General features: G+C 41.6%; 1 protein-coding gene across 5 annotated transcripts in view; it reads right to left on the bottom strand.

The window, feature by feature from the left end:
* LOC102935673 (cytochrome b5 reductase 4) overlaps positions 1-13,636 on the bottom strand; it is a 73,898-nt gene that overhangs the window by 56,165 nt on the left and 4,097 nt on the right. For 4 of the 5 annotated variants that reach the window (XM_037894404.2, XM_037894405.2, XM_043542610.1 and 1 more), the window contains 3 exons: positions 8,849-8,949; positions 6,876-6,960; positions 1,041-1,082 (listed from right to left, as the gene is read on the bottom strand). In XM_037894404.2, the coding sequence (XP_037750332.1) occupies positions 1,041-1,082; positions 6,876-6,960; positions 8,849-8,949 (228 nt within the window). The remainder of the gene's footprint in view (positions 1-1,040; positions 1,083-6,875; positions 6,961-8,848; positions 8,950-13,636) is intronic. The other variant, XM_037894406.2, reaches the window with a different exon arrangement.

The following is a 13,636-nucleotide window of genomic DNA, read 5'->3' as shown; positions in this document are numbered from 1 at the left end:
GTCAGGGGGTGGGAAGTGGCGTATAGGCGGCAGGGTCCAGGCTGTTTGGGGAGGCACAGCCTTCCCTACCCGGGCCTCCATAAAGTTTTGCAACCCGGATGTGGCCCTCGGGCCAAAAAGTTTGCACACCCCTGCTATAGTTGTACCCAAACCTGATGCTCCAATGAACAAAATGGGACAGGAAGTCTGATGAACTGTTAAAAACAGGACATTTTTCACATGATCACTAAAACTGGGGTTACTCTCTTTTTCCACTTCCAACTTAAAAGTCCGACAGCACTTTGTAACAAGAGTTGTTGATAAACCTTATGTTCCAGACAACTTTTCTGTGTCTCAATAAAACAGGTTCCAAAGACCGTGAATAAACTAATTACAGCAGAATGCATATTGCCTGTTACATTTGCCTACAGAGTCATTGCCTTACGAAACTCATCACTCTGAACTATTCTGGAATATTGTAAGGCACTTTATAAGACAATATGCAGATAAGAAATGACAAACAGGAGGACAGAGCATCACTAAAGCAGCAAAGCGGGCAGGAGCAGATAAATTGAGATATCAAAGATGAGTTCAGGACTGTATTTTTATAGCTGTACTCAGAATTTTAGAACCCAAAAGTAGATTTCTTTAGGATGAAACATCTTTCAGTGCTAAATTCACATATCCTACGTAGGATTTTGTGAACTGTAATTCTCACAGTTGTCTCTACCGCAGCAACACCACAGATTGAAATGTATAATGCAGAGTTCACCAGCTAGCAATGGTTTTCAAACTTTTGTATTGGTGATCCCTTTCAGAAGCAAGCCTCTGAGTGTGATCCCCACTTATAAATTAAAAATTGGGGTGTTAATTTAATGGGGGTTAGGGGCTGTCACTCCCACGGAGCTGACAGCTCACGACCCCCATGTAACCACCTTGTGACCCCCTGAAGGGTCACGACCCCTAATTTGAGAACCCCTGAACTAGATGTTGCTTCTCCTGTTAACTTCTTTGGCTATTCCTTAGTTTAAGCTTCAAATTCTTACCATCTGAAAACTTACCATTTAAGAGTTTCTTCTCTTCAGGTAGAGTGCAGCAAGTCTCTGCAAGGACGCAAGAAAGCCAACAATGACTAAAATACTAGACAGCTACTATGGTTAAGACACAGTACTCAAATATGTTTGACTAAAAAAAGCTCTGGTCATGGAAAAGTAAATAAGAGTCAAGAATCAAGTTACAACACAGTATTCAAACAGATTAACCAGAACAACATTTCTCAAAGATCAAGAAATAAAACAGCCAAAATGAAATGATGCTATTTTATATATTGCATGCAAAACACTATGTTTAGAAGAAAATTAAGGTTTCACAGTCAATCCCTCAAAAGTTAGAAAATGTCAGAATTAAGGTTGCCAGTGTACTGAATGAGACAGATCCCGTGGAAAAAAAATATGTGATCGTGTATTTAAAGACTTTATATAATGCATATACACAAGGGGACTGAATTATGGTTGCATAGGCAATTGCAGGGAAAGCCCTGGGATGGAGCATATTTAGCACAGATGGAATCGTCAGAGAATTTTGCTGCCAAACTAACAAGGCTCTACTAAACATGCGTGGAATCAAATTTTTTTTGAGGCTTTAACTTGGACATACATGCAGTTTTTCCATGGGAAAAGCAAAAGGTACATCCCTGCCACAAGAGTGACTCCCCTGCCAAATTTCAAGTCCTTGATCCACAGCATAGCAGCACTAGAGCTTCTCAACAAAATAGGTGCAAAAATTTATTTGTATCACGTGAGACAATGTATTTTTTCCTCTAATTCTCAGAAACAACTTTGCTGAAACTTTCAAAAATGTAAGCGTGAGTCAAACACCTAGCATTGAAAGTTTTAGCCCAAACTGTTAGAGATTGACAAAGTTATAGACAACTGAAAACACTATCTTATAATGGGAAGTGTCAGGCAAGTTAAGTACAGGTTGATAGTGCTGCCTATAATAAAGATACGTATTTGGATTAAACATTCAAATTTACAGTCCTTATTCTAAATCTTTTTAAGGGTGAAATATGATTCCAACATCACAACCTAGAAGACAAGCATTTCACTGCTGAGCACAAGTAGAAAAATGCTCTTTTCACCTAAAAATATTAGGTGAGCTAAACTTAGACAACTGTTTTCCCTATTCATTTATATTTTCACTACATGACAGCTACAGAGACATATTAACAGGTTTCAGAGTAGCAGCCGTGTTAGTCTGTATTCGCAAAAAGAAAAGGAGTACTAGTGGCACCTTAGAGACTAACCAATTTATTTGAGCATAAGCTTTTGTGAGCTACAGCTCACTTCATCAGATGCATTCAGTGGAAAATACACTGAGGCCACTAGTACTCCTTTTCTTTTTGAGAGACATATTAAAAATGTAATGACTTTACAAGTGAAGGATACAAAACAAAATGGTCCAGGTAGGTTCTGGTCAAATATTTGCTGAATCATGACAGACAGTCCATCTTTCATAAAAACAGTATATGTAGTCATCTGTAGAAAGTGTGATCTTTACATTTGGAAAACAAATTTGGTCCTAGAATTCCAGTACTGATTCAAGGATAAGGGTGATGTTATTTATATTGTAATAGTTAAGGAATGTTAGGCACTGTAAAATCATATAGTAAGATGGTCTGTCTTGAAGAGTTCACAATCTAAAGAAAAATAACTGAAAAGGGAGTGGGGAAGGAGATACAACATAAAAATGGGTCAGGCTGATGACTGGCAAGTGTATTTGATAGTCCCATTTTTAATATATTCAATATTTAAAGTATTAAAACTATCCCCAAAGAGCCTATGTAGTAGCATCATTAGTTGGTTTTTCAGAAAAATGAAATACCGACTATTTATCATGACAGTAGCTAAGCACCTCAGGTAATACAATTGGCTTAATCAGGTAATTTGTTAGCTTCTTTGAGAAAATATATCAGACAGACCGCTCAATTTTAAAACAAGTATACTGCTGTTTGGAATTCATGTTTCTGTTTCTCAGTCTGTCAATTTGTCTTCTAGGACCATTCTTCATTATTGCTCTAAAACATTTCAAATGAACTCAAGATTTTCCAAAGTCTTTTATACTTGATATACTTGTTGTTTTTTATTATTTCAAATTAGTTCAGCCATTGTCTGAGTATTCACCCTCTATACTCTGTCACCCATTTTTCACCATCAAAAGGAAACTGATCAAAACAGCACACAATGTCATCTGAAGATCCTAGACTGAAGTGGGCAAACTTTTTGGCCTGAGGGCCGCATCGGGTTTCTGAAATTGTATGGAGGGCCGGGTAGGGGAGGCTGTGCCTTCCTAAACAGCCAGGCATGGCCCAGCCCCCGCCCCCTATCCAACCCCCCCTGCTTCTCACCCCCTGACAGCCCCCCGGTGACCTCTGCCACATCCACCCCCGCTCTCTGTCCCCTGACCGCCCCCGGACTGCCTGCCCCATCCAACCTCCCCTCTCCATCGTGATGGCCCCCGGGACCCCTGCCCCATCCAACCACCCCTTCTCCCTGACAGCCCCCAGAACCCCCACCCCTGACTGCCCCCCGCCGCCCCATCCAACCCCCACTCTCCTTCCTGACTGCCCCTCCCAGACCACTGCTCCCATTCAACCCCCCTGTTCCCCGCCCTCTGACCGCCCCGACCCCCATCCAAACCCCCAGCCCCTGACCATCCCCAAAACTCCCCTGCCCTCTATCCAACCCTGCCCCCCCTTGTCCCCTTACTGGTGGCTGCTGGCACGGTTGCACCAGGACAGGCAGCTGCGCAGCACAGAGCACCGAGTCAGGCCGCAGCTCTGCAGCTGCGCTACCCCAGGAGCTCGCAGCCCAGAGCTTTGCGCCAGTGGCGCAGTGAGCTGAGGCTGCAGGGGAGGGGGAACAGGAGGGGAGGGGCCAGGGGCGAGCCTCCCGGCCAGGAACTCAAGGGCCAGGCAGGACAGCCCCGCGGGCCGGATGTGGCCCACAGGCCGTAGTTTGCCCACCTCTGTCCAATACTAAAGCAAAGTTTCTTGGATGCCACACTATATTTTCTTCTACAACCACTACATATACCACATGTATTGCTATGTAGAACATGCTACAAATAGGTACTACTTCCTTTTTTTTTTTTTTTTTTTTTTTAAGATGGGAGAGAGAAGTAGTGAAGGAATTTACTAATTCTACAGTATAATTTAATAAATTAGTGCTAATATAGCAATTTCAAGAGCTGGATAAATACTGCAAAAGTGTACTGCTAATTTTAGTTCACATTTTAAATCTAGTTAACTCTCCACCCTGTGTTCTTGCTTTCCAGCAATATTTTAGCAAACATGTTTAATGACAGGTGTGTCTGTGGAAATAGCAAATTTTAAAGTTTATGCTATTCATGGACAGCAAATTTAATCTCCCCTTCCAAGAGCATTTCTAATAGAACGCTGATTCTAACAGATGTTCTGCCAGAGAACAAAATCAGACCAAGGTGATCAAGCAGATCAGATTTCAAATACCTCATGAATTGCTCACAAACAAGCTACACAGCAAGAATTATTCATGAAAATTCAGCAAGTAATTTCAGTGAATAACTGCAGTCCATTAGCCTGTATTTGTTCATAAGTGTTTAATTTTAAAGAGCAACCTTCGTTAATATGCTAAACGTTATCCCATCTGCGAGTACTCTAACACCCCTTCAGAACTGTGTAATACACACAATAGCTGTCTATTTTATCATTGTCTAGAAAACTGGGATAAAACCAGGACAGACTTTAATATTTGCCCTTTGCTGCCAAGGGCTAGCAGTACTTTCATTACTCATCAAACTGTGATCACAACTGAACTATAAACAGACTAGAAAAATATCACCAACTTCACAATGAAAAGGTTTTTGGCAAGATAATTTTCTCAACTTTATATTAACTTTCAGACACTTTAAGGCCTAAGTTATTCTTGCTAATTTATTAATTGCTGAGAACAGCAAAGTAACCTTTTGCTATGGAATTCTACATTAAATGATTTTTTTCCCCTGAAGGAAATTGCTCCTTCTGAAAAGCTTTTATTTTATATTCACTTTTAAAAAAGAATATTGTCATATTTCAAATGTCAAACATAGCCTTAACTGATGGGTATTTATCAGAGACCCTAATATTATATGATTATAAACAGCAGTGGATTGTGGAAAACAGATCTGTTAATGCTACTTACTTGTAGCAATAAACATTCAGCAAATACACCTTGATCCATTTTAAAGTAAAATATTTAACATTTTATTCTTTCAAAGAAATAGACAGATAAGTTAGTCATTTTCATACTACTGGCCCACTGCAAAGTGAAGTCCTATGTTGCAGATATTGCTAAGAAGGACAAGCTTTCAGCATGCCATGGTGGAGTAAGCAAGGAGAAAAGCCAAACACAGGAAAGAAATGGCACTGGAGCAAACAGATGAGTGGCCACAGCTGTTTAAGACAGCGAGCTATCATGTGGTTGATGAACAAAGTTTGTATATCACCCACTGACTGGCTGAAATTCTTGTCAGTTCCAGCTGCATCCCTCCCACTGCAGGGAAGTTTAGATTGTAATTGATTCAATAGATTCCACTGAGGTTGGTTTATTTTTAATTATGTCAATGTACTTCTGAAAAGGTTATTAATGTAAGTGGTACTTCTGGAAAGATTATTCACGTAAGTGGCAGCAACTCATCTGTCACAGCTCAACTGCATTAGCTTGGAAGTTGGTTTTGTTTTGGGTTTTTTTGGTTCATTCATATATTCCAGCATTTAAGTACAAAATTCTACAGTGGAATTAGCTACATACAACACTGAAACACAGTCTCCTGCTTTCTTCTCCGTAAGTGCAGATATAAAGCACAGTCACTTAAACAATATGGCCCTAGAGATATAACTTAACTAAGGTCTAGTAAGGACTCATCACATCCTCATTACAATGCCTGTTAGCATTCCTTACTAGGGGCTAGAAGTGAGAGATTCATTGCTTAAAGTATAAATTAAATGCCACTTAAAAATTAGTCACAAAAAAAATCAGTTTTACATAGTAACTCTGTCATTGTTTCCATACCACTTTTCTCATATTTACTACTCAAAAACAGTGCCTGCTGCTCAGCAATATTTTTTGGGGGTGGGGGCTATTACTAGCCACTTGATCATTACTAGAAGGCAAAAGGAATATAACTGACTTTGAAGCCTCTGTGAATCTACACCAGCACTTTTTAAGACAACTTATTTATCTCACCCAGTGATCCAGCAATGATCAGTTTTGGATTTCTGTAAGCAAGCATTTTTTAAGCAGAACAAATAGTAGTATCTCCAATATGTTTTTCCATATAAAGACCAAACAAGCCTCAAAGCTTGAATTAACTCCAAAAAGCACAGGTAGGGAAACACACTTTCTTGTGCACTACCACCTGAGTAGTTAGCTTATTCAACCTGCTTAATAAAATACAAAGTACATGTTAGGAAGTGTGATCCCATAATTGACACTTTGGGCTTTAAACATTATCTAATGGAAATACCACTTGAAAATGAGTTGAAGCTTTACAAACTGCTCTAGATTATGCAAAGGGAGTAACCCAGCAGAGCTGGCGCAGGATGTGGGGAAATCAAAAGTAGCATCTTGTGATAAAAAGAGAAGATGACCTGTCTGAACTGTCTGCTTCCCAGTGACTGACAAACTGGAGCTAAACAGAGGGATACAAGGTATAGAAATCTATGTTTATAATATAGCTCCATCTTTAGCCAGATGGTTTTGGGAAAGTCTGAAATGGGTAACTAAATATTCTCCCTCACTTCAGAGGGACAACTCTCAAACAACCTGAGGATTTCAGGTGTCCCAGGACTTTCAAATAATCCATTTTATAAAATATACCTGTAGTAGCAGCAACAGGTTTGAGTGCCATTCTTCCAACAAGGCATTCCTTCAACATGGATTCATAATTGACCCAACGATGAACCTGCACGGAGGAAAAGAGTAGTTTTCATACACTTAAGAATATTTATAATTTTGACTGCATGTGAGAAACTATACGGTGAGAAAATGAAGGTCAGTTTTTATTTTGGTGACTCAAAACACACTTGTTAAATTTTGAGATGCTACGTCAGGGGTGGCCAAACTATGGCCCACGGGCTACATCCAGTCCATCAGACGTTTTAATCCTGCACTCAAGCTCTTGCCGAGGAGTGGGGTCTGGGGCTTGCCCTGCTCCACGCATGTCCTGGCTCTGCACAGCTCCCAGAAGCAGCGGCATGTCCCCACTCCGGCTCCTATGTATAGGGGTAGCCAGGGGGCTCCGCAAGCTGCCCCTGCCCCAAGCGCTGCCCCTGCAGCTCCCATTGGCTGGGAACCTGGCCATGCCTCTGCATAGGAGCCGGAGGGGAGACATGCCGCTGCTTCCGGGAACTTCTTGAGGTAAGCGCCGCCCGGAGCCTGCACCCCGACCTCCTGCCCCAGCCCATATCCCCCTCCCACCCTTCAAACCCCTCAGTCCCAGCCCGGAGCAACCTCCTGCACCCCTAGCCCCTTATCCCACCACACCCCAGAGCCCGCACCCCCAGCCAGAGCCCTCACACACACACCCGCACCCCAACCTCCTGCCCCAGCCTGGAGCCCCCTCCCACACCCTCAACTCCTCATTCCTAGCCCCACTCCAGAGCCTGCACCCCCAGTTGGAGCCCTCTCCCACTCCCCAACCCCAATTTCGTGAGCATTCATGGGCCGCCATACGATTTCCATACTCAGATGTGGCCCTCAGACCAAAATGTTTGCCCACCCTGTGCTACATTCATCAACACAGGCAGGAACATCAAGGCTACAAAGGTATTAGTACATCTCTAAGGACCTTTAATTAATCAGAGTTTGATTTTTTTAAATGTCCATTTTGCTTCATTGTCTTTTGTAGTGGAAGACAACTGGTCATCTTTGTTTCCTGGACCCTTGGAAAATGGGAGATACGGTAATTTGTACACTATATTTCATGTTGTGCAAGTATTTGGATTCAACAGTCTTTAAAGTTACTCTTGGATTCTTTGAATAGTTATTTACTGTAAATTTTTATTATGTTTACATGACCCAAGTCAGTGTGCTAGGTATTTTAAAGGACAAATAGGAAATATTGCCCCCACCCCAGAGAGCTAAAACTAGTTTAGAGGTGATGTATAAGAGTAACAAAGAACAGAAAAGAAGAAGAACAATAAGATCATACAGTTTAGGTACATATACACTATCATAGCTGAATTACAAGGTTATTTGACTCAACTGTTGTGGGCATCAGAGAAGCAGTTAATCTTAAGGAGTCCTATGAATGAAGAAAAGGCAATGATTTATCAGACCAGAATTGGGACAGTTTCCATGATAAGGAGTAATACAAAAAAAGGCATGGAAACCATTGTGGGACAATGGTTTCCAACAGTGCATCAAGACCAACACAGTGGGTGGAGAAGAGGAAATGGGGCATAACATGATAGAAGTCTAGTAGGGCTTTGAAATCAAGGACAAGAAGTTAAATGCAGTGGAAAAAGTGGGAACACAATTAGTCAGATCTACAAACCAGATAAATAGCAAGTTTCCTGCTACAAAAGGATTTGAGAAACTAAGGATTTTTAATTTTTATCAGTTCTTCAGAGCTTTAGCTATGAGAAATACTCAAACTCTATAGTCTAAAACACCAAAGTGGAAATGGAAGAATGGTCAGGCTTTACTGTATTGGAACCTAAATCCTGCACATGTTTTAATAACTTTTTTCCCCCTCCCCATGCACCGAATGCCTTAAGAAACACAGAAAATGTGCAGTTTTCAGAACACCTTGTAACAAAGTGAGTGTCATTTACTTCCAGTATTCTTACCTGATCAAAGAGATCTGTGCCATCTGTTCCTGCCGCTCGCATTAGCTCATCGTCACCACCAGGGTGATACTCCATATATGAAGTGACGTTATAAACAAGCCCTGCATCAAAGAATGGAGATATAAATCATAGCAAAGAATTCGCTAATTAAAAATGTGTACTTTAAAATTAAAATTTGCTTTCTCCAAATAAGTTAGTATTTCAATGTTCTTCAGTCATGGGAAACAGCAGAGAGATCTTGGCGTAAAAAATATAATGAAATAATACTGCACTATACGTCAATCCTCAGTAATACAAAAATAAACAAGGAGAAAAATGTTAAAATGAAGCAGACTAGAAAATTCCATATCCCTACATGTCATACAACAGCTATTTTGTTTAATTAAATGAAGTAATATCAAGCAGCCTAAAATCCCAGTCCTGCAAAGACTTAAGCATGAGTTGTCCAAGTGAAATCAATGGGTCTACTCTCATGTTTAAGGTTAGTCAACTGCTCAAGTCTTGGCAGGATTAAGGCCTAAATTTTAAAAAATCAAGATACAACAGATGACTGATTTAAAAGTGACTAAATTTGTTCTGCGCCAAAAATATGCCTAGCTTAGAAGAATGCTAGGAAGATACCTTTACACAGAATTTAACTTTTCTAAGCTTAAAAAAACCAAAACAAACTGACCTTCTTCATGCCCTCAGCAATATGACATCCTGTCCATTTTAAAGGATTTCTTCTTTTAAATCAGTGGTTCTCAAAAACTTTTATACTGGTGACTCGTTTCACATAGCAAACCTGAGTGTGAGACTTCCCCTTCCCCGCCCACATATATTTAAAACTCTTTTTTATATATTTAACACCATTATAAATGCTGGAGGCAAAGCAGGGTTTGGGGTGGAGGCTGATAGCTCGCGACCCCCCATGTAATAATCTCGTGACCTTCTGCGGGGTCCCAACCCCCAGTTTGAGAACCCGTTTTAAAATATCTCCCCACCCACCAATAATAAGCGATTCTCTCTAAACTGGCTTCTTTCTTTACATCTCCCACAGTTGCTATATATAAAAGCAAAATATTATGAAGTATTAAGTACACATGCCCATATTACTGGTTCCTAACTTAAATTACATTTCTTCTGCTGCGTGCAAATCAGTGTATGTTAAGGGGGAAAAAAAGCTCCCTCCCTCGAGTACCAACCATATTACTATTCACAGTGTTTAGTATTTTATACTTTGCTTTGTTTTTACTATCAATTTCAGTGACAATATGTCCAGAAGTCTGCAGACTGTGGACGCTTCTTGCCTAAAATAGATATAGCAAAACAGAACGCTGCCTGTGGATAGTTTGATAAAATTGTAACTTCAATAAGATTAAGAAAACTGATAAGTGAAATGGGTGAACAATGAAAATGCAGAACATATACCTTGATATTTGCAAGATTATAAAAGATGATTTTTCTGCTGGATTTGCTAACTACACCATCTAGTGTGCAGTAGTGAATACTGCATATGAGGAGGACATTTAGTCAGTGAAAACCCAGATTATTAGGACATTATTATTATGAGCTAGATGCAAAAGGAGCTCTTAAAGACGATAACATCATCACAGAGAAACTAAATGAATTCTTTGCTTCAGTCTTCACAGCTGAGGATGTTAGGGAGATTCTCAAACCTGAGCCATCTTTTGTAGGTGACAAATCTGAGGAATTGTCACAGACTGAAGTGTCACTAGAGGAGGTTTTGGAATTAATTGAGAAACTTAACAGCAACAAGAAAAGGAGGACTTGTGACACCTTAGAAACTAACAAATTTATTTGAGCATAACCTTTCATGAGCTACAGCTCACTTCAACGGATGCATTCAGTGGAAAATACGGTGGGGAGATTTATATACACAGAGAATATGAAACAATGGGTGTTACCATACACACTGTAACGGAAGTGATCAGGTAAGGTGAGCTATTGTTAACAGTAACAAGTCACTGGGCCCAGATGGCATTCACCCAAGAGTTCTGAAAGAACTCGAATGTGAAATTGCGGAACTATTAACTATGGTTTGTAACCTGTCCTTCAAATCAGCTACTGTACCCAATGACTGGAAGATAGCTAATGTAACAGTCTCTTAGGTGCCACAAGTACTCCTGTTCTTTTTGCGGATACAGACTAACACGGCTGTTACTATGAAACCAATATTTAAGAAGGGCTCTAGAGGTGATCCTGGCAATTACAGACCGGTAAGTCTAACCTCAGTACCAGGCAGATTAGTTGCAACAATAGTAAAGAATAAATTTGTCTGACACACAGAACATAAATTGTTGCGCAAAAGTCAACATGGTTTCTGTAAAGGGAGATCATGTCTCACTAATCTATAATAGTTCTTTGAGGGGGTCAACACATATGTGGACAAGGGGGATCCAGTGGACATAGTGTACTTAGATTTCCAGAAAGCCTTTGACAAGGTCCCTCACCAATGGCTCTTATGTAAATTAAGTTGTCATGGGATAAGAGGGAAGATCCTTTCATGGATTGAGAACTGGTTAAAAGACAGGGAACAAAGGGTAGGAATAAATGGTAAACTTTCAGAATGGAGAGGGGTAACTAGCTGTGTGGTTAAAAGTTTACTATTTAACCAGTCCTAGGACCAATCCTATTCAACTTATTCATAAATGATCTGGAGAAAGGGGTAAACAGTGAGGTGGCAAAGTTTGCAGACAATACTAAACTGTTCAAGATAGTTATGACCAAAGCAGACTGTGAAGAACTTCAAAAAGATCTCACAAAACTAAGTGACTGGGCAACAAAATGGCAAATGAAATTTAATGTGGATAAATGTAAAGTAATTCACATTGGAAAAAATAACCCCAACTATACATACAATATGACCAGGGCTAGTTTAGCTACAACTAATCAGGAGAAAGATCTTGGAGTTATCGTGGATAGTTCTCTGAAGACGTCCACGCAGTGTGCAGTGGCAGTCAAAAAGCCAAACGGGATGTTAGGAATCATTAAAAAAGGGATAGAGAATAAGACGGAGAATATATCTTATTGCCTTTATATAAATCCATGGTATGCCCCCATCTTGAATACTGCATACATCTCATCTCAAAAAAGATATACTGGCATCGGAAAAGGTTCAGAAAAGGGCAACTAAAATGATTAGGCATTTGGAATGGGTCCCATATGAGGGGAGATTAAAGAGACTCGGACTTTTCAGCTTGAACAAGAGGAGACTAAGGGGATATGATAGAGGTAAATAAAATCATGAGTGGTGTGGAGAAAGTGAATAAGGAAAAGTTATTTACTTGTTCCTATAATATAAGAAGTAGGGGCCACCAATGAAATTAACGAGCAGCAGGTTTAAAACAAATAAAAGGAAGTTCTTCTTCACTCAGCGCACAGTCAACCTGTGGAACTCTTGCCTGAGGAGGTTGGGAAGGCTAGGACTATAACAGGGTTTAAAAGAGAACTGGATACATTCATGGAGATTAAGTCCATTAATGGCTATTAGCCAGGATGGGTAAGGAATGGTGTCCCTAGCCTCTGTTTGTCAGAGGGTGGAGATGGATGGCAGGAGAGAGATCACTTGATCATTACCTGTTAGATTCACTCCCTCTGGGGCACCTGGCATTGACCACTGTCGGCAGACAGGATACTGGGCTGGATGGACCTTTGGTCTGACCCAGTATGGCCATTCTCATCCTGCTGCTACATTCAGTTTGACAGACTCACAAAGCCACCGCTCAGCCCCCAGTTTGACCCCCCCCAATTCAATCTCATATCTGTCCGACCAGATTCTGCACTAAATCGCAGCCTTAGCCATGTGGACCTGGAAGTAATCAATCAGGCAGCAGTGGAGACAAACAAAACCAAACCACCAACCCAGCAAATATGTACTGCCTCGGGAGCTCCAGGCTTCAGCCATTGGGAGCGGGAGGCCTTGGGGCTTCTGACCCTCGGAAGCACTGTGGGGAGCACTGGGGCTCAGCGCTTCAGCCCCGCAGCTCCGTTCCTGGCTTCAGCTCCATGGGGGGCGCTGGGGCTCAGGACTTTAGCTACAGGGGGGCCTGGTTTCAATCCCAGCACTCCCCCTGTAGCTAAAGCCCTGAGCCCCAGCATCCCCCGCTGAAACCAGAAGCAGAGCCATGGGGAGCCCTGGCGCCCCCCACAAGGCTGAAACAGAGCTGGGAGGCTGAAGCCCCAAACCTCAGCAGCCTCCTGTGGGGCTGAAGCCATGAGCTGCGGCACCGTCAGCGAGGCTGAAACTGGGAATGGAGCTGCAGGGCTGAAGCCCCAAGCCTCAGCACTCCCCCCAGGTCTGAAGTCCTGAGCCCTAGTGCTCCCGCAGAGCAGAAACCCTGATCCTCCAGCCCGGAGCCCCGCCACCACCCCGAGGGTCAGAAGCCCCGATGCCCCCCACCCTGCAGCTGCAGCCCCAACATCCTCCCTCCCCACCTGTGGCTGAAGTTCATACCTCTTCTTCAGATTTACGGAACACTTCAGAGTTACAAACAACCTCCATTCCCAAGGTGTCCGTAACTCTGAAGTTCTACTGTAATAAGACCATTCCTGGAGGAATTTATTATCAAAAGTACATTTGATACAAAACAGGACAATATAGCCTGAGTGTTTCAAGCAGTAAGGGTGTTTAAAAGTTTCTTAGAGTATTTAGGCTTGGGGATGAGGAGAGAGTCTGAAAAATGCAAAGGGAGATGCTTAGTTAAAAAAAAGCCTTAAAGCATAAAGAATGGGTGGGATTGTAGGAGGAAATAAAGGCAGAGGTGTATGCAGAAGCAGTGTGATCGA

Source organism: Chelonia mydas, chromosome 3 (genome assembly GCF_015237465.2).
Source record: "Chelonia mydas isolate rCheMyd1 chromosome 3, rCheMyd1.pri.v2, whole genome shotgun sequence".
Taxonomy (NCBI): domain Eukaryota; kingdom Metazoa; phylum Chordata; order Testudines; family Cheloniidae; genus Chelonia; species Chelonia mydas.
The sequence above is the reverse complement of the archived record's forward strand: the minus strand, read 5'-3'. Positions and strand labels throughout refer to the sequence as shown.